This window comes from Musca vetustissima, unplaced genomic scaffold, assembly GCF_032173495.1.
Source record: "Musca vetustissima isolate MV318-11 ecotype Yass unplaced genomic scaffold, APGP_CSIRO_Mvet_v1 utg3678, whole genome shotgun sequence".
Classification (NCBI taxonomy): Eukaryota; Metazoa; Arthropoda; class Insecta; order Diptera; family Muscidae; genus Musca; species Musca vetustissima.
The window spans coordinates 806,359-829,676 of record NW_026878205.1 but is presented as its reverse complement, the minus strand read 5'-3'; the positions used below and the strand labels follow the sequence as shown (position 1 = coordinate 829,676).

The 23,318-nt window shown below is 34.9% G+C and overlaps 5 protein-coding genes across 6 annotated transcripts; 3 read left to right on the top strand and 2 right to left on the bottom strand.

Moving 5' to 3' along the window:
* Positions 1-310: 310 nt before the first annotated feature.
* On the bottom strand, positions 311-3,222 carry LOC133323019 (probable RNA-binding protein 19). Its single transcript, XM_061531976.1, has 4 exons — positions 3,187-3,222; positions 899-3,123; positions 720-839; positions 311-647 (listed from the first exon to the last, which is right to left on the bottom strand). The coding sequence occupies exons 1-4, from the start codon at positions 3,220-3,222 to the stop codon at positions 311-313; spliced, it is 2,718 nt and encodes a 905-aa protein (XP_061387960.1).
* A 1,255-nt stretch (positions 3,223-4,477) lies between these two features.
* Positions 4,478-5,655, top strand: LOC133323027 (cobalamin trafficking protein CblD). Of its 2 annotated transcripts, none has more exons than XM_061531985.1 (4): positions 4,478-4,704; positions 4,913-5,070; positions 5,141-5,302; positions 5,366-5,655. In XM_061531985.1, exons 1-4 carry the CDS (start codon positions 4,503-4,505, stop codon positions 5,651-5,653), a joined length of 810 nt encoding a protein of 269 aa, XP_061387969.1. In that variant the 5' UTR covers positions 4,478-4,502; the 3' UTR covers positions 5,654-5,655. The 2 variants fall into 2 exon arrangements, with proteins under 2 accessions (XP_061387969.1, XP_061387968.1); XM_061531984.1 differs by having other exon boundaries at positions 5,138-5,302.
* A 176-nt stretch (positions 5,656-5,831) lies between these two features.
* On the bottom strand, positions 5,832-6,520 carry LOC133323018 (COMM domain-containing protein 3). Its single transcript, XM_061531975.1, has 2 exons — positions 6,367-6,520; positions 5,832-6,304 (listed from the first exon to the last, which is right to left on the bottom strand). Exons 1-2 carry the CDS (start codon positions 6,518-6,520, stop codon positions 5,832-5,834), a joined length of 627 nt encoding a protein of 208 aa, XP_061387959.1.
* A 509-nt stretch (positions 6,521-7,029) lies between these two features.
* Positions 7,030-7,759, top strand: LOC133323017 (uncharacterized). The gene is made up of 2 exons (XM_061531974.1): positions 7,030-7,158; positions 7,222-7,759. Exons 1-2 carry the CDS (start codon positions 7,040-7,042, stop codon positions 7,757-7,759), a joined length of 657 nt encoding a protein of 218 aa, XP_061387958.1. The 5' UTR covers positions 7,030-7,039.
* Positions 7,760-13,006: 5,247 nt separating this feature from the next.
* On the top strand, positions 13,007-22,397 carry LOC133323004 (ubiquitin carboxyl-terminal hydrolase Usp2). Its single transcript, XM_061531959.1, has 11 exons — positions 13,007-13,498; positions 14,531-15,331; positions 16,085-16,504; positions 16,722-18,014; positions 19,014-19,173; positions 20,373-20,519; positions 20,590-20,803; positions 20,874-21,196; positions 21,267-21,416; positions 22,111-22,189; positions 22,261-22,397. Exons 1-11 carry the CDS (start codon positions 13,100-13,102, stop codon positions 22,331-22,333), a joined length of 4,059 nt encoding a protein of 1,352 aa, XP_061387943.1. The 5' UTR covers positions 13,007-13,099; the 3' UTR covers positions 22,334-22,397.
* Positions 22,398-23,318: the final 921 nt, after the last annotated feature.

Here is a 23,318-nt window from a genome sequence, read left to right as displayed (position 1 = left end):
TTACACTGTTCTCGTATGTATTTTATTTCGTCTTACAAAACTATAACAGCTTCAAAGGTCTTAAATCTTACCGCAAATGTTAAAATTATATAATATTCTTTAGTCTACCGTAAACTTATTTAAAAAAAAATAAAGAATAATGTATTCACAAATGATACATATAAAAAATAAAGAAGATAAAGCAATATTTAAATCATTGAATACACATTTAAAAACACAAATTGATGTGGTCAAAGAATAATAGTATCTGGGAAGGGGAGGGGAGACGCAATGCTTCTTCGAATTAAATAGTAATCATACATATTTCTTTCTAATCACTAAAATTGTCATCATCGTTTTGAGTCACATTTGAACTTCCACTGGCATCGAAAACTGCTCTTTTACTGCGTTTTGCAAATTTATCCTGATTTGTGCTATTAAATTGCGCGGCAGATCGTTTTCGGAGCGCATCTACATCTTCGTCGGCTGTAGAAGCCCACTCAAGGACAATACGTCGGCCGTATAAATGAGTACTTTGGCTCAAAGCTTCAAAAGCCTTTTTGGCATCACTTTTAGTTACGAAATCAACAAACCCAAAACCACGATGTGATTCTTCTCCAGGCGCCATTTTTTTGGGCAATCGCACTGATCGTAATTCTCCAAAGGCTCTGAAATAAGATATACAAAAATGAATAATTAGCATTTCTTGAACACCGCGCAGGATTTTTTCTTTTTATTACTTGAAAATATCTCGAACTTCCCGGACTTTTGCTTGAAAGGGTATATTTCGTACCAATATCTTGGTACCAGTTTGTTTCGTAAGTTGAACCTTCTTTCGCTCTCCCTGAGTGGCTGGTGTTCTACAATAAACAAATGTTTTCATTAACATAATATCGTTAGGATTGTTACCATAGCATACTTGAGAATGCGATCACTACGTTTAAGTTCCACCTGATTGCCATCGATTGTGGTAAATTGCATATTTTTCAGTGCGTATTCGGCAACAGATGCCTTCTTGAATTGAATAAAACCATAGCCCAATGAAGTCGTCTGTGAAGGATTTTCGGGATCTTTCCGTTTAGCTATTTCCACTGTGTGTATTGTGCCCAGACGTTTGAAATGATTATAAACCGTTTCCCGCACGGTTTTAAAGTTAAGGTTTCTTAAGAATAGGGTTGTATTTGGTTCAGGATCTTCATTTTCCTCGTCTTCCTCCAGGACGGCCTCTTCATCAGCCTGCTTGCTTTTTTCAATGTTCTCTTCTGATGCCTCTTCTTTGTCGGCATTTGTACTTTCAATTTTCGGTATTAAGGGCTCTCCATTCAGCGTGGTTGTAAATGTATCCTCAGGACCCCATTCCAGATATAGCGGTACATTCTTAAATTTGCTATAAGCTAGTTTTTTGAAGGCATGCCTTGCCTCTGTTGGATCACAGAATTCAATGATAGCTGTCACACCGCTGGGTGGTAGTATTAATCTGCCAATTGGTCCGAATTTCGCAAAGATTGGTGTCAATTCAGCGACCGTTGTATCGGGTGGTAAATTTTTAGCTAGTATTATGGTCTTGGAGCGTTTCGCATTCACCGAATCGAAAGCGTTAACTCTAACGCCATTATCTTCTAAAAATTTCTTCATTTCTATGACAATTTGTGTCTCCCCCAAGGCAATACGAACAGCAGCACTGGATCCGCCTTCTTCGGTGTCCAAAATGCGTTGTTTTGATGTTTCAAACTTCTTTGCTAGAATTTCGGCTACAGCATTTGGCCCAAGGAATAAAGTGTTCCAATTTGTAGATTGTTGAGCAGTCTTCTTTAGTTTCAGTGCTTTCTTCTGCTTGAATGTCAAGTTAGCATCATTCTCATCTTGATCATCATCAGACTTTTTCCCCTTACCGGGTATCAAGTGAAGCAGACGACCGTGGAACGTGGTTCCATCTAATTTATTGAAGGCTTGAACAGCATGTTCAGGCATTACGTATGTGACAGTGCCAAAACCTTTGATTTGTCGCGTTACAGAATCGACAGGTAAGTGTATCTCAGCAATGGGACCAAATTCCTCAAACACTTTTTGCAAGTCATCTTCAGTTACCGTGTATGCCAAGTTTCGGAAAAATATTCTTCCAGATTCAGATATATCTTCTTCGTTGTTAAGACTCGCCTCCTGATTTTTCCATTTCGAGTTTTTATCTGCACCATCGGCCTGATTGATTTGTTCTCCATCTTTCCCCGCAGTTTGTTTGGCCTTGGTGATTTTATTCTTTTCGGTAAAGTCGGAGAAAAACACCTGCTTGCCCTTGATGAAACTTTTATTTTTTAGCATTGCCTTATTCATGTCCTTCTCGGTTTTGAAACCGACATAACAAAATCCGTGGACATTAGTTGGCAAACGCACTGAGAAGGGTTTAAGTGGTTTAAAGAATTTGATTATGTCCTGACGCTTCGTCTGGTACGGCACATTGTGTATTTTAATTGTGAATAAATCAACACTCGTTTTCTTTGCCTTCGATGCCGAACTTTGGTTGTTCTTGGCCATTAATGACTTCATATATTCCATATCGCTTATGGGCTTTTCCGCTAATTTCTCTTCTTCCCCCTCGTCTTCGTCGCGGTCGTTAGCACTATTACTTTCGTCATTTTCCGTGTCTTCCATCTCCTTCTTCTCACTATGATCATCACTGGCATCAACAGGGGCAACAGCGTCATTCGGTGCCTCCACTTCGGTGGCATCGTTAGCCCATAGCGTACGATTTCTTTCATGGACTTTCATGAATTCCTGGAACTCGGGATCATCTTTGTGTTTGTCTAAGAGCTCATCAACTCGTGATGGAGTTTTTACTTCTTTCTCCTTTACCTCTTTGGTGTTTTTATTCTCCTTATTTATTGCATCTTTCTTATTGTCCTTGGCATATTTACTCCACGATTGAGGCTTCTCTTCGCCGCCCAATTTGGCACATAATTCTACTTTTATTCGACTGGTTTGTATAGTTGAATTATTGAAGTATTTAATGGCCTCCGCTGCCTCATTTTCCGTCTGATAGCCAATGAAACAGAATTGGCGAAACTTTCCATCAGGTGTATATTTAAGTTGCATATCAGTAATGGTACCCTTTTGACCGAAAAGGCTACGCAATTTATCCTCTGTGACCTAAATTAGAAGAGGCAATTCCAATTAATGGGGGGAAATCCAAGACCGACCTTCTCTACTTACATTTTTGGGCAATTGTTTTACAATAATTCTAGACATAATTGTTAATTTTGTGAATTAATATTTTTCTACTGCGTGATGGTGGTTTGCATTGTTTATTTCACAATACACGTGCAAGACAGTGGAGGGTTGCCGGAGTTGTCAATGAAATGAAACAGATGGGATAGACATTGTTTACACCATGACACAATAAAAAGGTAGTCAAGTTAGCGCAGCTGACTATTCGATTAACTGCCAAAGTGTATAGTTTTTACTTAAATTCGGTGTGCAATATTTGGTCTGGTCCCGTATTCTACTGCTATGATAACGAAGAAATTAGAAAAATCTAGTAGATTATTGTAGTACGGGAACAGTCCAATTACTAACAATGAAAAATATTACAAAATAAATTTTGACAGATTGTCGATAAACAACTTTTTTTACCTCATTTAATTATTTATCATTGTTTGAACCATACTAGACATTTTCGAAAACAGATTTATTTTTCTTTTAAACAAAGTACGATCTATCAGCTAGGGCCAGTGTTCATATATGTCACAAGTCTAAAAATGTTCATAAGACTTATTGAAACACAAATATTGGTTCTGGTATATCATGTCCGATTGATTTATGTCAAACGATGGAATGAAATACAAGTGAGTAATCGAATCCAACATACGATTTAAACAATTTGTGATAAACGTTTTTGACTTCTAACAACATTTGTCCCTATTTAGATTAGGCGAGTTTACTTGCGGCAAGTCTTCGTTTGTAGGGAGAGGGGTAGGGTGAACAGAAATGGAAAAAATTGCTCGTACCGGCAATTTTCTGTCAATTGTGTATTTTGTTTGTAGTGTCAGTTTCCACAACAAATTAAACGCTTCATAAAATATCCAAAATAAATATATATTTTTGAAACCAAATTGCCTTGTATAGACGCATAAATCAAGTTCAAAAGAGAACGATAAGAATTGCCTTAAATAAACTCGCCTAATGTAAACATAAATATCTGTTGAAGTCTGTGGAAACATAACCTTATTGCAAATTCTAATAAAAATCGATAGTATACTGACGAAAGTCAAAAAAATCGATTATAATTTCTCACTAATCAACCAATCGACATTTTCTCCTCCCTAAATCAGTTGTATTACACAAATAAAAAAAAATAACGATAGAGTCGCAAAATTGGAATTGAGCAAAATATAAAATTCGCCTTATTTTCGGAACATTACGTTATATATTCGAAAAAAAAACGAACAAAAGAGCCCAAATACAGTATTAAGTGAATTGAAGTAAATAAAATTCGAGAATAAAAAAAAACGTATGGAGGAGGATTAATCATGTCCTATTCCTTATTGCGATTCGTACGTTGTGCTGGAGCTGCCTCACTGCGCATAACCAATACACAATATCCCTTCACCTTGTACCTGCTGCCAATTCGTCCAAATAATTACTGTATTGTGGCACATTATTCCAGGCGCAGCGATTCGAAAAACCTTGAGTCCGCGTTCAAGGTTGTCAAATCAAAAGTTCGTGTAGAAGGTAAATAAACATTGAGGGGCAAAGCAAGCACGTATGTCTGACGATAATAGATTTTAACAATAGCCCAAAATATGTTATCTATTCTTGTGTGTATTGATATTGTGGAATGTGTGGTGGACAATGTTTCAGCACTTAGAGACGATGTGATAAACATATGTGTAAAATGTACTAATTGATTTCATATGTTTTTGCGATTGTTATTTGGCAGAATTCTTGGGTGGGGAATGTGGTCCTAATTGGGAACTACTGGCTCCTAAAGGAAACAGGTTTTTCCTTAAGAATGCTGTTGGACCAGCTTGGCAGGGTGCTTCTAGCACGATCACACTGGACGCTCCATTAGAATCGCTGGTCGATTTTGATGGAAAGGTGGTAAATTTAATAGTTACAAGTTATGTAATTGTTTGTTTACTTATTCTATTGTATCTACTTTTAGCAGAAAGAACAGAAATCGCTGTTGGAATTTTCTGTCGCACAATGCCCTTCGTTAATTAAGAAATCATTACATGAACTCTTCCCTGCTCCAGAAGTGGTGTCTAGTGAAAAATTAACCTTAGTAACATTAAAATTTCATGGCGATTCCGAACAAGGTGCAAGGAAGGTATGTTTGCAGTCGGTTTATATTTTGGATTTATTTAATTAAAAACACATACTTTGTTAACAGTTTGTTTTGGCGGCTCGTGAAATTTCTTCCCGCCTCCGTTTGCATGGCTATTGGGCAGATTTCATGAATCCTTTCAGTGGGAAACCATTTTACTCCTGGGCTAGCGGTAAGAACCTGTACAAAATCGACAAAAGATTCCGTGGACTCAATATGAAGTTGAAGAAACACAATGATTGTGTTGTCATACTACCAGAAGATAATGCCGAGAAGGCATTCTCTGGATCAATTTATACCAACGCCCCTTCCGACTTTTCAGAAATTAAATCGTTAATCGATAATCAGGTTTAGCGACTACGACAGCTGTTCTTAAGCGAGAATTGCTGTTTTGAAATAACTAACCAAAATCAAGAAAATTTTCAGGTATTTTCTTTAAGTTGACCCCCTTTGTTGATATTGTTTTAGATAATTTTAATTAATTAAATAAATTATTACCAAATTATAATTGTGTGCGTGTTTATTTAATTACTCAAGATGAATCATTGGACCACTTTTCGCAGTGCCTCTCGATTTCTTTGAGCTTATTTATTAGCAGCTGTAATTCCTCTGTATTGCACACAAATTCTACAATAGTCTCTCTTTCACCATCAGAGTTTTGTTTATACCGGCCCATATTGATGTAAAATCCTGGCTCTCCACTGCTCTTGTCGGAAGTTGAAGATTTAACATCGGCTACAATGCGCCATTGCAAATCAGTTACATGGGGAAAACTATGACCAATTTGTAAATGACGCAGAATCAATGACTTCTTGTTATCGACATAGGTTTTGACAAGTTCCTCCACGATAGCACCGCTTAAATCAATCTCTTCCAGCATTTGTCTTAGTTCGAATTCGGAGAGGCAATGCTTTGTCGCCAAGCAAAATAAGCTGCAGACAGCATATTCACTTTGTTTTGCCTTGGCGCTATTGGTTGCATATATTTCTGGTATGGGTTGAAGTGCTAGAAAGAATGGTATATATGTGTAAGTAATGTGTGGAGGTAATACTATTCCTCCAACATACTGGCTTGAGGGTGTAGAGTTAATTTCACCGTGTTTCCTATTAGCTTTCGACTAGTGTCACTGTCTATTGTCGCCAAATGTCTTAGACCTTCCACAACGTTATTTGGCAATGGAATCACATTTGTTTTTAAAGTGCTCACTTCCAATTTGTCCATTTTGGAGTTGGGATAAATTTGTGCAACGGAGCGATTTAGATAGGGATACGTAAATCGACTTTCGACTTTGTTTATAGAAAACGGGTGTAAAGTAAATTTAAAAAGGTAATCGCATCAACACAACTGTCTGTAGAATTAGATGTTAAAAATGTTGTAAAAAAACAAATAAAAACAACATTGTAAATGTAAATCTTAAAATAAATATTTTTTAATGGTGTAAAAAATCTTATGAATTGGTTTGTTTTTGGAAAGATGTTTCTGACGTATCATAGTACTACAAGCATGCATACGATACGATACTAACTAATCCCAAAAGTAGATGATTATTAGTTTGCAAATCCCTTTTCTCAGTTAGCTTTTTGATTTGTAAAGCCCTGATTTTCTTTGTTTTGATTCCAGATATTTATCGGTCATTTTCTCATTATCTTTATTCTTGTTTCTTTCATAATCATACTACTACTTATATTACCGTGTGCAATTTTTTAAATATTGTGATTTTTATAAAATAAACTGAATTAAATGGCTTTATCCAGAGCAACCAAGGAATATATTCCAAAAGATGCGGTCGTAATAACCGAGGATGAGGCTTTGGCATATCAGTGGAATATCATTTCAAAATGGGAAAAATTAAGCGATGTGTAGGTATATGATATGTACCAATTCTGTTTCGATTTCAATTCTGTTTTTTGTTACATTTTCAGTTGGTCATTACGCTATGGGCCGGGTATTCTATCGGCGATGGCAACTGGTACCGGCATTTTCGTTAACAATCATTACCGGAACAAACTGCGTCTGGGTACCTACGGTCGATTCTCAACATACCTTCCAATAGTAGTTATTCCGGCCATATTTACTCTCTCATGTCACAAACTCTTCGTTCAACGGTCAGTTCTATTGGATCCCATGGGCGAATGTCCTACATGCATACAAATGAGAGCAATGACTTTCCAAACTGCCTTCGGTGTCATATATCCAACCATATTGGCGCCCTTATCAGCATGTATGTTTGCTACACGCCATTACACTTACAGATTGCCTTCAATTACAGAAAACCCCAAGGAGGTGTTTCAATTGATTCGTAAATTTACGAAACCTATTCTTCCCATACTCTCGGCCATATTGTGCATTCAAGGTTTAACTGCGATCTATTTAACGTATGAAGAGCAAAAGGAAAATTTAGTAGTTTTAGCCAAAATGAAAAAGTTTGAGCAAGAAGTTGAAGCAAACTTGGGCCTTTGAACCATATATATATATATATATATATATATGAAAAACGAAACGAGTTTTTGTAAAAATATTTGTTGAAAGTAAATACATGTACAAAGTTTAAATAATATAATATTCATAATAATTGTTTGTAATTTTAATTATAATTTTAGTTACAATAATATTCTGTATGGAAGGGAATCATGCAACTTACGATTACAACAAGAAAGTTAAAAAATAGTGTATAGAGCTCGCTTACATTTTTTAATTCAATGGGCCAATAGCGATGCCAAAAATGACAACATATGGACTTCTAGAATACTCAAGTTACCGTTTTTTAAATTCGCAACAATTCTGTCAGCAAGTCTTAACTACATTATTTTGATTGTTAGCATACCGGATAATTTCCTTAATTAACGAAATTTTTAACAAATGAAAATTTGTAGTTATCGCCAAACGTCGGTAATTTTGTTCTAAAACAGTTACAGAATATCACAGCCATTGGCCTTATCGGTTTACATTATAAATACATTTTTACCATGGTTATATATTTAAAATTTAATATTGATGGACAAAATTTCCACACCCTTTTACGCTCGGGTTCATCAGCAGTTATAGTAAGGTCGCCGGAATACTTTTTTGAGTACTGTTACATATGTACTAATTTGAATAATGTATCAGAAATAATAGGCTAAAAGCATCGTAAATTGATAGTCTGAGTCTTTAGACTACAATTAAAATATGTGCTAGGTCGCTACGTCAAATGATGTAATTATAATAATAAAAATGTTTTTGAAGTACAATGGTTCTGATCCTCTCCAACTGAATAGACGTTAAGATATCATTAAGCTAATACATTGTTAGTTTTAAGCTTTTGGAGTAGTCTATATTTTGTTGATTTTGAACCGTTCTTGGCCCTTTGGGCTAGATTATCGAATATGAAATTTAATGGATTTAGAGTTATTTTGAGATACAAGTAGAAACGAACATTTATCTTAAAAATTGTATTTTTTTTAATAACACCAAAATCAAATCAAATGTAACCGTTAGAATGTGATTCGTCGACTAATAGATTATTCCAAGTTATGTAGGCTGGAAACCGATAACACCAACGGCGTTAACTAATCTGTGACGCCGTTATTCTTTCAGATGTATTTTGATACGCCGCCAAAAATTTGCATTGTAACTCGGTTCTCCAACTACGAGGAGAGAAGAAAATTTTATCCGCTGCTAAAAATAAACCAAAAATCATAGAATTTTATTGAAATTAATAAACTTAAAGTGAGTTTCTAAGCGATATGTGTAGTGTGTCATTGTCAATGCAAAGAAATATTGAAAAATTGTAAATAAATAGTCAATCGAATTGAGAATAAACGACCTCGGCTCACCACTACAAGAACCAGACAGCAGTACCAACCAACTATGTTGAACATCATTATTGTCAAAGTCATTAGAGAAGTGGAATGTTGGTTGTGTGGTGGTGGTGACGGTGTGTAGAGAGTAACCGTCGTCGTAGTCGTCGTGCAACCAATACGACGATTACTACTACGAGAAAAGGCCAAGCTATTATTTCTCATGCCACCCACTACCCACTTGGGCAGTTGGCCAGGCGACTAACATCTTCATCATCATGACAACGACGACGACGTGCTGGTGACAATAATGATGTTATAGTAGTATCTACGTAGTGTCCATGGTGTTTTCATAATATCATCATAATTAACATTGTAATAATAATTGTGTGGTGTGGTGGTAGTTTCAGTTATTTTACAATTCACCTTTTTGCATATTTTCCGATTTTCAATGAAATGAAAATTTTTCTCTTTGCGTAATTCATGAATCGCTCGCTATAAAAATAGAATGTTTCTTTTTTTTACGACTTTATTTGACTTTTGAGCACAAACAACAACAACAGCAGTAGCAAAAACACACATCAAACAAGAGAACGTGCGATAAAAAAGCAGCAGCGTTTAAAATATAGTATGTGTGTCTGTCCGTGTTGTGTCGTCTATCGTTCTGCTGCTGTCTCTCTTCCTATGTGTCGTTCTCAAATATATTTTGCATTGATTAGCATCAAGTGTTTCACGTTCTTCGATCCATTCACGAATGAAAAAAAAATATATAATCAAATCTTTCTCAATTCGTAAAGTGTAGTGCGTCGACGACCAAGGTGAAGTTTTTTATCTTAAAAAAAATAGTAAAAACAAGTGAGATAAGCTTTGCCCACCTGACAATGTATGAAGTGCTAAAATATTTTCGATTTTGTTACACATTCCAATTAAAACAATATGTATATGGAGCCGATCTAAATAAATAGGTTGCCCATTGTGAACCTACAATTTGAGGCGATTCGTAAAATGTGAAATCGAAGGAAAATGAGATCTTAAAGGAAAATTAATACAATATCTTTCAATGTGGGCCAATTAACGAATTCTTGTGTTTTGCTGGTGTTGTTGTTGTTCGTTAGTTGGTGTTTGCTGATATTTGACAATGAATATTGTTGATATATGCTCATTGCGATGATGACGCTCCTCACGGTGATAATGATGATAAATAAAGTTTAATATGTAAAAGTGTGCGTGAGTTTGTATTCACACCATCGCACATTCAGCCAGTGTCGTGCTGTTGTTTTTTTGTCTTCAACTGCGGCGCATAGTGGTTCCCTCATTCGGTCTAAAAATAATTAAACAAAATTTATTCGATCATTCATACGTATGTATATAATAAAAGGTGTTTTTTGTCTCTCTTTAAAAAAAGAAAAGATGAGCATTTGCAGAAATATATGTAATATTAAAAAAAAAATAATGTTAATTATTTTACTGAGAAGATTATCGTGCAAATCTTATAGGTTGTAATGCCATGAATCAGCGACGACAACAACAACACAATGAAATAATAAAAATATTTTTAATCATCACACTCCTAACGATATATTTTTAAATAATTGTCATGGTTCATTCCAAACCGCTTGACATGATATTACGAGGAACTACAATTATAAATAACAAATGGACATTTCCATATTTATAGGAATCCTAATACGTTACAAACAGATCAGCACCAGCAATGATCCCAATACCAGTTTGTTCGATCCTAGTTCAATTTTTTAGACTTCCATAATCGGAAGCAATTTCCAAATAAATATGTTTGTACATTTAAGAACCTTACACTTGTAGAATGCATTTTTCAAAGGCCAACTCCTTATTTGAATCCGGATTTAGAGATTTCGATCTTTCATTTTATTTATCATCGTTTCACACATTATTAATGATATGAGTTCCCACATTGTACAATATTTAGATTTAATCTTATTCTTTACGAAAATGTATTTTGGAATCTGAAATATATGTTCGATGCTAAACAATGTTTTTACTTCTTCTAGTATTATTTGCCTATTTCTTTAACTTGTTTGTCTAAAATTGTTGTGTTGTGATGTTCGGCTTGAAATTGTGGCTTATAGATTGACTTCAAAAACAAAAAAAAAAAAAAAAATTAAGTTTATTATCTGATTATCACAGAAAATTATAGGCGTTGTCCTTGACAACAAGTGGAATCTCAGCGCTAAATTTCCGACCTCTAGTGTGGTAATGGGTTACTAAATAATATCTTAATACGTAAGCATCTGTAAATATTTACGTGTAACTCTCACATCCGAGTATATACGACAATATAATTGGTATCAATTTAAAGGCCAACAATTCCACTTGGATATACCAGCAACTTATCGGCTCTATGTCCTTCAGGAGTAAATATATACGCTATAGAATACAAATTTTGTAATTTTTCACACAAAAGTCAGGGTCCAATATTGACCGACATTCTTATTCTTCGGCCCAATCCCCTTCTCCATGTAATTCGAGATGTTTGGGTCATAATTGCGGCCTCTGGAGCGAACAGAAAATCAGACAAAAATAAAGTTTTTGGTCCACTTCATCCCCTACATATTAACCGATCTTTACCAAAAACAATAGGAGTCTTCATTGACCAGATGAGTTCTGCAAAATTTCAAGAAGATTGGTCCATAACTGTGGGCTGTATCGTGTTTACAAATTATAATGGACAGACGGACATACGGACACACATGTCTAGATCGACTCAGCTAGTCGAGATATGATGATCGGTGTACTTAAAGGTGCTTCTAGGACCAATTCGTGACTCTTGGGGCTGCATAAAGCTATAATACCCTGACAACATAGTTGTGTAGGGTATAAAAATAGGGCGAAATTTACTAAAACTCTTTTTCTACTCCACTAATTTTAAATGTTGCTTTTTAAATTAGATGAGCCTAGTACTACTGGTGTGGATAACCATATCATCTGTATTTACATATAAACTACGATAAATTCTAGTTTATATCATCCACACCAACCGCAATTAAAAGTTAAAATAACCATTAATTTGAATATTCAAATATTTGAGCATCAGGAAAATGTACCCTTTTTTTTCTAAAATAAGGTGAAAAGGACAATTTGTCAACAATTATCAGATTTGAACGCTCTTTTATAGACAAAACTACTTGATGCATCAGTGCCAAATTTCATATTTATTGTAATTGGAAAATTTTCTATCAATTCTCATAAAAAATTGTCCTCAGAGGTACTTAGTTTTGACCTCGACACTGCTCCTACCTTTAATCATATTATTTTCTGATCTGATGTGGCTAATTTGGTATTCATGCTAAAGAAAGATGTCTATCTATATATTTGTATTGTTTAGCATTAACCCAAAAGAAGATTGAGAATGGTTTTAGACTGGACAAAAAGATAAAGTCCAGCGGCGGATATCATTGGTAGTCGACACTATTGACAATAAAACATACATTTTACTTTTACATTATATAATAAAGATATGATATAGTAAAATTCATGGTATATAGTTTGGTGCATGTAGTGTTTCATTAAAGACATATTTCTTAAGATTAAGAAAATTGAAGAGTTTCATACAACTGAATTAGAGATAACATTATGTTTATAATATAATAATTAACACTTTTATTTGTTTTGTTTGCAGGAACTATTAAGACACAGTGTCTGTGTGCGTATATGCTGTGGAGGTAGAGATTGTTTAAGTATGTAATAAGATTACCATTATAGAGGCAATCCAACCAACATCATCGATGAAGGAACCAAATGGTAAATATATATTTTTGTAATTGTGTTTTATCATATAAATATTTAATTTTGTTTCTGCTTGCAGACACATGCTGCTAAATATCGTCGTATACTAAATAAGGGGATATTTTAAAATAACGTCATTGTTATTAGAGTTTTTCGTTGCTGCTGTTGTTGTACATAAATTGATAGTGCAATCAGTAACATTAAGTGTTTAGATAAGGCTGTTAACATTGGACAGAAGACTGTCGACTTTTTTAATATGCCGGTGATTTCGCCACGTAGATCATCAACTTCAGCCAGTGGCAGTATTTACACAACATCCTCGTCATCGGCCGCAGTCGGACCTACAACATCGTCGGAATCTTCGTCTTCTTCCTCCAGAAGTGTGTCAGATCGATACAGCAGCAGCGCTTACAAATCGTATTTGGATCGGGCTGGCAGTTTATCTAAACTTACCAGTTCTACGTCCTCCTACAGTCCAAATATAAGCAGTTATTCTTCGTACTCGTCCTACACGCCCCGTTCTTCCACAACATACCGCTCATCGGCGTCTAGTCTTACTGGCGGTTCATCTGGTGTTGGAACATACCGCAGTATTTTGCCATCTTTAGGCTCAAACAGTAGCAGCTATGATACAACTACGCTCAGCCGATACGGAGTGAGTATTTTCCCAACATTTCTATAAAAACTAATTATTTTTACAACATGTTTCAATATGTAAACCTTAAGCTTTGAGGTTATTTCCTCTTCCCAAACTTTCCATACATCGATATTATACTCTAGCGTGGCATCATAATTCCTTATTTTTTTCTACTGGGTATTTGTTCATCTATCTAAATGACAACCACCTTAACCTGTTTGTATATCAATTTTAAATTTGTTTTTTACACAACCAGTCAACAAACCGTTGGATCTTTACGACTCCTTTGTATAATTGTTTGCTAATAATAATAACGTATGTAATAGGCATTCGGCGAATTTGTCAATATATTATACAAACACATCGCATAAACCAACCTACACAGAAACAACATGCATTTCAGTTATGTTATTTGCTAGATAGATAATCACACTTTTGTTTGTATGTATAATTCCCTCGGAATTGTTCTTTCAATTGCAGTATTGATACATTGTCACTAATGAAATAAAATAATTCAATATGCTTCATTATTAAAATATATCGGATTAAAAGTTCAGCATAGTTTAAGATTCAACTTATATACATGCAAAGATACAGTGGACATAGATATTAAGGGTCTGCACTTGAATTTGGTGAATAATTTACAATATTCCACGAAAATAACTCCCTTAAAACTGGTATCAATGTTCATCACTGTATATAGAAATCCTAGGTTTGTAATATTCTCAATTTGCTATCAATACTTCAAATAGTCCTGCCTTCGTTCACACTATGACATTACTAATGTGGTCGAACTTAATGCCCGCTTCCATTTCCCTATTTTTTTTTAATAATATTCACAACATCGAACGCGCTACATCATTGTCGCCTTTATATGTGTGTCATCTCATATTTACAAATTGATCTTATCGTTTTGGGTTCATTTGTGTAAATATGTAACTGTGTCATCGTAAAAAATTCGTTCAATTTCACCACCAAACACTTCCACAACACTATGACGCCCGATATCATGTCCACACAATCTATTACATCAATGCAAATGAAATGAAGGTGAGGAAACATGGAAAGGCTTTGGATATATTAAAAAATGACTGCAATGGCCGTGAGAGCACGGTCTCCAAAAAACCACCTTCTGGTTCAGATTGTAGTGGTGCTGGCAGTGGCAGCAGAGAGTCGAAACGCTTGTCAGGTTCATCTTCATCCTCATCCCTGGCGCGTTTGGTTGCCACTTCTGGGCTGGACATGTATGAAAAGTACAGTCCGGCCCATTATAAACCAAATACTGAACTGTCTGGTTCTAGATCAGGGCTCAATGAGGCCGGCATCAGTAACGATATTGAGGAACGCGGACGAACCACCGACATTAGCAACAATACAAGCACAACCGCCAATGACTTACGCTCCCGAAATCGTTATAGTCGTTTGTATTCTCGACAAGACACCGATGAGACAGACAATGTTTCATCGGCCATTAGATCCTCTTCGGCGACAGCTTTAAATTCGTCTGCCAGTGTAGAAGATGTTCCAACGATTACATTAAGCCGCACACGTTTGCGTCGCTCCAAACCCACAGAGGACAAAGAAACCAAGAAATCGAGCCTAAGAAACGGCACTAGTGACTATGATAGCAAAACATCTAGTTCACTGGACCGACCGCTCATAACCAGTAATGGAATTGATACAGTTGTCCATATCAAGCTCAATAAATTGAAAGTTAACGATCACAATGCCAACACTGAAAATTCAATTTCAACAACAACGGCACAAGAAGAAAAAAATGATCCTGTGACAACGACAAGTAATCATCACAATAGCATAGAAACGCCAGAAGACAATGATGCATCGAACAAGGTAAACACAAAAGGCCATAGACAGTGAATGCAAAATTAAAAAAAAAATTAATAATAAAACGAAAACACTTCCCTCCAAATGCAAAAACAATGTACATAAATTTAATCCTTGGCTGAAGTGCTCGTTATTAAGGAATTAACACATTAGGCAAATGTAATGACAGGCAAACATTTTAACCACGCGCATGCATGCTACTAACATGCACCCTTCTTCCTCCAAGTACGATGAAGACACAAACTGTAGGACGCCATTTCTAATAGCTTTGCACGTATATCCCTCCCCCCTTTGAATAGATATAAATGTATATTTGTAATATACAAGTAATTGATGAAGGGATTGATAAAGTTCCAAAACCGTTCTTGATAAGATCCCGATTTCCATCAGTCGATACAAACCATCCTTCATTTCATCATTCATATACAACTCATATTGTTAACCCGTCCATCACGTACAACCACCTTAATCCTAATCATCATCTCATTTTAATTTAACAAAATCTTCCTTCCTTCCAGCTAATCTCTTGCAGGACCATCACAACACCCGTCTAACAAACAAATCAAATTAACAATTATATAACCGAGTATGTGGGTTTCTTTGTGTGAATAGCTAAGTGAAAATTTAAAATAAAAAACAAAAAAATAAATAAATAAAAATTGTAAGAAAAAACTAAGAAGAAGTAAACTCAGTGAATTAAAAGAAGCAAAACACAGACAAAATTCCTAAATACACAAAATAATGATAGACATTAAAAAGACAACAAGCAATTTTCAAAAATTCCCCATGCTTAAAGAAAAATGTGATCCCGAAATTGTAACCACAAAGGACGCTCACCAACAGCAGCAGCAACAATTTAAAAATTCAACAGTGACAAAATACATTCCAGCTGTAGAATACAAACATTCCGGAAAAGAGATACAAGTTAAAGGATCTCTAATAAATGTCCAGTCATCTGAGGCCGAATCGAATCCAGTAAGGAAGGCCAATCAACCGTTTTTCCTTATCAATGCCTATAAAGATCAAAATTTCCTTAAAGAAGAGTGCGAATTGGCCCATGCTTTAGTCGCAAAAGTCGCCAAGGATAGTGGCAAGAATTCGACCAAAACATTACCCCAGGTCAAAGATTTTCGGCCACTTGCAATTTCCAATAATATATTTTATAGCAACAATAACTTGGTAAGCATTTAACACACAAAGCCATACACTCTAAGGATGTATTCTGAAAAAGAATTATATCCTTAATCAAGCCATACATTTGAGTGACATTTCTATTTCCTAATAATATTTTTACTTAATTCAATTACCTAATATTTGCTTTGCTCGACATTTAAATACTCAAATTTGTGGCTTGAAAGTGTTTTAAATTAGTTCGGTTGTCCACGTTACGATTTAGCAACGACCGTCAGCAGCCTTTGCTGCCACAACAAATGGGATGCGACGAACTGGTAATGGTACACATTTGGGCACAACCACAGCGGTTGCGACGGCAACAAATAAGGTTGAGATCAACTACAGCGGCCCACAGTTCAAAGGATTATCATCGTCGTCGTCGTCATCATCAACAACGGTCTCAACTTTTGCCACATCTGCATCCACGGCGTCCAAGAAATTAAACTCAGCTGCCAGCAACAGCAGCAGCAGCACCTCTTTTGCAACGAACAAGTTGAATATACGTAATCAAGTCAAACCCTTGGTCCATAGGAGCAGCGTTCTCGCCACGAACTCATTTTCCTCCTCTATTCACTCCCTGCAGCAAAAGAATAACCACAACAACAACAATAATAATAACAACAACAACGGAAGTAACAATAGTCTAAACAATATTGCGGCAACAAGTAGCGGCAATAACAATATGCAAACGTCTTTGGATCAAGACGACATAAAATTCATCGACAGCGATGAACCACCACCACCTGCAGCCATGGCCAGTGAACGGAAATCAACACAAAGTGGATACGATCAGCGTTGTTGTATAAACGCTTCGACTTCGTCTTCGTCGAAGAATCGCATTAGGCCCAAATCAACAATCATTTGTTCCAGCAGCCATTCTGCGTCTTCAACCTCATCCTCGTCCACATCCAACGCCACCAATAATATGATTTTTGAAAAAATCAATCACTATAAGTATGCCAATGGTAGTCTAGGCGCCGGACTCAATTCAACATTATCGAGTAGCGTCGATAGACGGACGGAAACTGCCATTGACCAAAATAGTATTCGGGCTTCAATTGAAAAGTTCAATAGTTTTAGTGAGCAAAAACGTTTGCCTCCCAGTTCAGTAACGCTGCGATCCCACAGCGGTAGTGGTAGCACGAGTAACCTACAACATCATCGGCACAGTAGTGATCTGGACAATTGCAATTTGAAATTTCCCAATAACGGTGGTGGTTCATTGACTCGTACACCATATCGTAGTTCGGGGACTAGTGGGGCAGGTAAAGTTATTACCAGTTTGCATCCAAGTGCTTCGGCGGCTGTGTCGTCTGCTTCGAGTCGTCATGCCGCAATACTCAGCAGTAGTCCCAACAATACCGGTAGCCTGCCACTAAAGAGTAGCAAACACTATGCTCAAGCCGAGGATACCACCTTTACATCACTGTCTAGTTCTGTTGATGGCGATGCAAGTAAAAAGAAGCTCGCATCAATTTCTGGCGGTCTTACCGAAACTATGGATGAAACTAGTAGTGTAAGTTGCAACCAACTTCTTCAAACCGTAGCCGTAAAGAATGACAATAAAACAAAACGAACAAATTTCACAACACCTAAGATGTGCAACTGGATTTGAATGTTTGTGTAGACGTGCGTGATACACAGACGTACGTCTGCACATTCTATTCAAAAGTGTATATTTACAAAAATGTTGCACATCTTTTGTTATTGTTTAAATGATATGTTTATTATTATTGTTTAATATAATATATCTTAGATTTCGGTTTCGTTCTCATGATCAACAAATGAGAGTGAAAATACGATTAGACGGACCCCACCCCACCTCTGTTTAAACATAAATACACACATCAAATACACTTTTAATCTTCACATTCATTCTTAAACATTATTGCCATCATACATATCATTTTGATTTAGCTAAAAATACGGTGTATTTCCAATTTGTTTTGGTTCATGTTTGAAATAAAAATTTTAGTTTTTATTAATATACGTTTTTTGATAGCCGAAGTTTGAACTCTTATTATTAATGAAAAAGTACGCGTGGGCGGGTTTTCAAATCAAATAACAAACATAATTATTATGAAAACCACTAGCATATCTGTGCTTTTTTACTTTGGCATGTATTTTTGTTCAATATCTTTTTGCATTTCTTCGCTCTTGTTTTGTTATGTTTTATTTTGTTACGATTGTTTTTCTTTCTTTTATTTTCAACAAAACACACATTCGCACCCCTTTTAAAAATGATATAAATTGTCTTAACCCCCATCCCCTAATTTTTGTCAGCTGCCCGCAATAATTTTGTTTGCTTTCTAATTGAACAATGCCGTTATGTACATCTACACTTGTATTCTTTGGGGTCAATGCAACAACAAATTTTATTCTTTGGTTTTAACAACGTAACATTGTTTGTAATAATATTCCCGCGCCTTTGTTAATATGTATTGCCATTTAAAATGTCTGCTTTACATTCCTATGTAATTTCTATTATCATTATTATTTTTTCTGAAATTATTAGGTGCGTACATATTCCGCGTTGAAAAGTACCCTTCCGACTGCTTCGCCAACGTCATCACGATACTGGGATAGGGATACCTCAAGATCATCACTAATATCTTCCTCAACGTCGCAAGCCGATGATAATAAAAAATCTGCAGTTAATGACGAAGAAACTGAAGGTAAGTTTCGTGGTATTATTTTCTCTTAAGAAAATAGTCGAGTATGAATTTCGAGACATATAAACGATGAGTTGTTTATGTTATGATAGGTGAATATTTTAAAATCACAAAAGGTGATATTTACAAATTACGAAGAAGAAAGGACTGGATTTCTAAATTTTTGATGTTTTAAGTAACATTACACATCTTTACCTAATATACGCTTTTTGCCGCCAATTCATTCTTGAGATACCCATCAAGGTCTTTCATCCCCTATAGCAAATTTCCACACCTAGACCATGACCACGATTTTGTCTGACATTGCAATTAAGACTAAATCTGGCAAATCAAATACATTACAACATCACACTTATCGAAATAATTTGTACTGTGTAAACTTTGGTTTATTCTTCTTTGGGAAAGATACATGGTATAATAATAGAAGGTAACATCAAGTGTTGTTGTACAACAAACGATACAACAACCACATGAAAATTTGTTTTTGTAAGTTATACTAGTGTCACGTTATTTGACAGAAAAATGTAAACAAACAAATAAATTATATTTATTTTGAAAATGAAATATTTTCGAATCCTCAAAATAAAATTTGAAAAACATGAATGAAAATCTATCAAATTTATATTTCTATCACTTCCACATCTTTCCTATAATTGAGCCATTGCCACTTACATGTGTAACACATATGAAAATGCAGGGAATTGAGAGTTATTCAATGAATAAAGATTTGCTCCCTCAAACTTTCCCAGCAGGCAGATTGAGTAAATTGAATACGGGAACACATTCAATAAAGAACAATTTCAAATTGTATGCGTTCCCAATTTTCCTGTTGGGTGATTTTTAAAAAGATAATTTGTCAAATTCATATTGACACTAGTGTTACGTTGGAATCAAATCAGCTGGGACTTGCTGTTACCTTTTATAATTGTACCATGGGAAAGATATTAAAGGAAAATTCAAATAAATTTTACAACACTATTCTCCTCATCAATATTTTTGATATAATTTTAAATTGTCATTTACAAAATTAATGTAGAATTCAGAACTATTTTCGTAATAATTGTACATGTTTTATTAAGAAATTCAATTGAATGATTTATAGATATTAGGTCTGATGATTTATAGATATGCAGGTCTGATGAATCCATAGGCAGCAAACGTGAAAAAATTGATACTAAATGTGTTGTTTCTATGTATTTTAGGTTTATGTGGACTGAGAAATATTGGAAATACGTGTTTTATGAATTCCGTCATACAGTGTCTTAGCCACACAAATGAATTAACGAAATTTCTACGGAATTACAATGCCACTAAATCGCCAACTTCAAAGGATCAACAGATCTTATATGGTGAGTGTGTTTAAAGAAGCATAAGATGCATGCATTTTACCATTTTACCGCACAAATGTCTCTCTTACAGAATTCTCCAAACTTATCAAAGAAATGTGGACAAACAATGTACATAGCGTAACTCCTATGGAATTGAAGAGGTCCTTCTCGGCCAAGCATCGTATGTACAGTGATTATAATCAACAGGATGCTCAAGAATTCCTACGTTTCTTTTTGGATTCGCTGCATTGTGCATTGAATACTGGCGTTAAAGGCGAAGTTCTCAAAATAGATGATAACTTAAGGTAAGTTACACTGCATTCATTTATGTATGTGGCAGTGGATGATATGTAAAATAAACGTTTTTGGTTGCAGTGACAATAAAAAGGCCGAACTAACATGGGAGTGGTATAGCCGTTTGGAAAACTCTCTCATACGTGATTTGTTTGTGGGCCAATTGAAGAGTACACTACGCTGTACCACCTGTGGCAATACCAGTGTTACTTTTGATCCCTTTTGGGATTTAAGTGTGCCATTGCCGTCATCGTCACGTTGCAAATTAGAAGCCTGTCTTGATTTATTTATAAGAGAGGAGGTATTAGACGGTGATGAAATGCCAACTTGTTCTAAATGCCAAACAAGAAGAAAATGTACGAAGTCTTTTACTATTCAACGATTTCCAAAATATCTTGTTATACGTAAGTGAAAATAAAAAAAAACTTAATATCTTGTTCATGTCCTTACCTATGTATATTTATGCATTATTAGATTTGAAACGATTTTCTGAGACACGTTGGAGCAAATTGTCCAATATTGTTGAATTTCCAACCGGAGAACGAGAATTAAATATGGGTCCTTATGGTGCGAATGCCAATTCAAATATGTACTTTTCACTTTATGCCATTTCAAACCATATGGGTAAGTTCATAAATATGTTCAATGTGTAATTATAATATTTAGTTACCAACTTCCATCAATAGTAGATATTAGTCCTTGTTTTTATTGTCAAATGAAAAAATTTAACAAAAATTCACAATTCACACAATACAGACAGAAAGTTCTCATGAACACTTGTTATAACGAACGATGCGAATACCGAATTATTTTCTCCGGCCCCAATAACGTTTTACCTATTTTACGTATAAAACACGAGGTTAATAACGAACACGGTTATATTTTCTTAAAGCGAAATAGTTCCTGTGACCCACACAGCTAATTTTAACTAACGTTTCAAAGTTTATTATGAACTAAAAAAATGCTGATTATTATAAATAAGTTATATCTGTACTTTATGTTTCCATTGAAGTTTTTCCAATTTCATTACAAATGTATGTTCGGTCTCTTCAAGTTCGTTATAACCGCATTCGACTGTCTAAGAAAACATCCGAAGCGGTGATCTACCTCATTTTTGTTTTAGATTAGAATTTTATCTTTTAGTTCTGCATTTCAGACAATGTAGTCCCAAAATTCAGGATAGTTTTTATTAAAATTGTTTTGGAAAATAATTTTTTGGACAAAATGTGTTGGTATCACGACGACTTTTCATTAGCCGTTAAATCGCTAAACTCATATACTTAATATATTCGTGTACTAAATTTCACATGTCTTTCAGGCTCAACGGCAGGTGGTCATTATGTCGCTATTTGCAAACATCCTGTCTCAAAGAAATGGCATGAGTTTAACGATAACCTGTAAGTTATTCGCAATATCTGTTTTCATGTCAATAGTGCTAACGAGAAACTTTTGCATTTTTATTTTACAGTGTAAGCGAATCATTGTCTGAGCATCATCTTGTTTCGTCCAGTGCCTATATATTATTCTATGAGCGTGCGTAAATAAATGTAGGAAATTTTCTTCAGAGTTATACTAGAATATTTTTATCACGGATTTTCTCTGCGACAACATCTCAAACATTTTAACAAAATTATTTACTGACGAATCAACTGCAATACGAAGAAGAACATCTAACACAACATGTAGTTTGCAGTTTTATATAATTTGTGGGTGTATGCATCTATGTAAATGCTGAAGCATATGGAACACAGGACATGTGTTTCAAAGATGGACTAATAACATATATGTTATTTATGTTTTATATGATGTTTCGATTCAATCAGTTTGGTAAAGTTTCTATTTTGTTTTTAAATCTATTTTTTATATTGTATTTATTAAATTGTTATTATTTGTTGTAAAAGGCATAGGGAGTGTTGTATACATAGAAACATAAATCAATGCAAGCTATTTTATTTGTTTTAAGTAAATAGAAAATATACATACACGCCACATATTAAGCAGAGTATAACCGTAATAACGCTTTTGGCTATATTAAACAGGCTTTTTAAAATTATTTATATTATAGCGTTTGTTTGTGTGAAAGAAAAACAAAACAAAAACAACACACATGCAATGTTTTATTGATTTTATATACTGAAATGAAAAACAAACAAAGAAACAGACACAACAACAACAAATGTTAGATATATTTGTGTTCCATTTTTTGGATTTTGGCAAATCAATTACGGGTACCCATGCATACATAAATGTATGTATGTAGTCAGATGAAGAAATAAGCATATAAGAACAAAATTTATTAGAAGATACAACTGAAATTACTTACAAATCAACCACAACAACAACACATACAATGATGATTAACGTTTGAAACGAAACGTATGTGACTGATAGGAGCTATATAAATATATACATGTAACAATATTATTTATTTGCATCATGATGCTAATATTTATAACAACTACACAGACACCCATATAAATATATATGAAACTAATGACAAACTATAGAGAGGAAGGAGTGTTAATC

Bases quoted from the DNA above. Each gene is read 5' to 3' on its own strand.
- LOC133323018 (XM_061531975.1), bottom strand. From the start codon at position 6,520: ATGGACAAATTGGAAGTGAGCACTTTAAAAACAAATGTGATTCCATTG. The intron at 6,305-6,366 runs GTATGTTGGAGG...CATTCTTTCTAG, and splicing joins AACTCTACACCCTCAAGCCA to CACTTCAACCCATACCAGAA.
- LOC133323019 (XM_061531976.1), bottom strand. From the start codon at position 3,222: ATGTCTAGAATTATTGTAAAACAATTGCCCAAAAAT. The intron at 3,124-3,186 runs GTAAGTAGAGAA...CTTCTAATTTAG, and splicing joins TAAAACAATTGCCCAAAAAT to GTCACAGAGGATAAATTGCG. The intron at 648-719 runs GTAATAAAAAGA...ATCTTATTTCAG, and splicing joins GAAGTTCGAGATATTTTCAA to AGCCTTTGGAGAATTACGAT.
- LOC133323027 (XM_061531984.1), top strand. From the start codon at position 4,503: ATGTCCTATTCCTTATTGCGATTCGTACGTTGTGCTGGAGCTGCCTCA. The intron at 4,705-4,912 runs GTAAATAAACAT...GTTATTTGGCAG, and splicing joins ATCAAAAGTTCGTGTAGAAG to AATTCTTGGGTGGGGAATGT. The intron at 5,303-5,365 runs GTATGTTTGCAG...CTTTGTTAACAG, and splicing joins CCGAACAAGGTGCAAGGAAG to TTTGTTTTGGCGGCTCGTGA.
- LOC133323017 (XM_061531974.1), top strand. From the start codon at position 7,040: ATGGCTTTATCCAGAGCAACCAAGGAATATATTCCAAAAGATGCGGTC. The intron at 7,159-7,221 runs GTAGGTATATGA...TTACATTTTCAG, and splicing joins TGGGAAAAATTAAGCGATGT to TTGGTCATTACGCTATGGGC.
- LOC133323004 (XM_061531959.1), top strand. From the start codon at position 13,100: ATGCCGGTGATTTCGCCACGTAGATCATCAACTTCAGCCAGTGGCAGT. The intron at 18,015-19,013 runs GTAAGTTGCAAC...TGAAATTATTAG, and splicing joins CTATGGATGAAACTAGTAGT to GTGCGTACATATTCCGCGTT. The intron at 19,174-20,372 runs GTAAGTTTCGTG...TATGTATTTTAG, and splicing joins TAATGACGAAGAAACTGAAG to GTTTATGTGGACTGAGAAAT.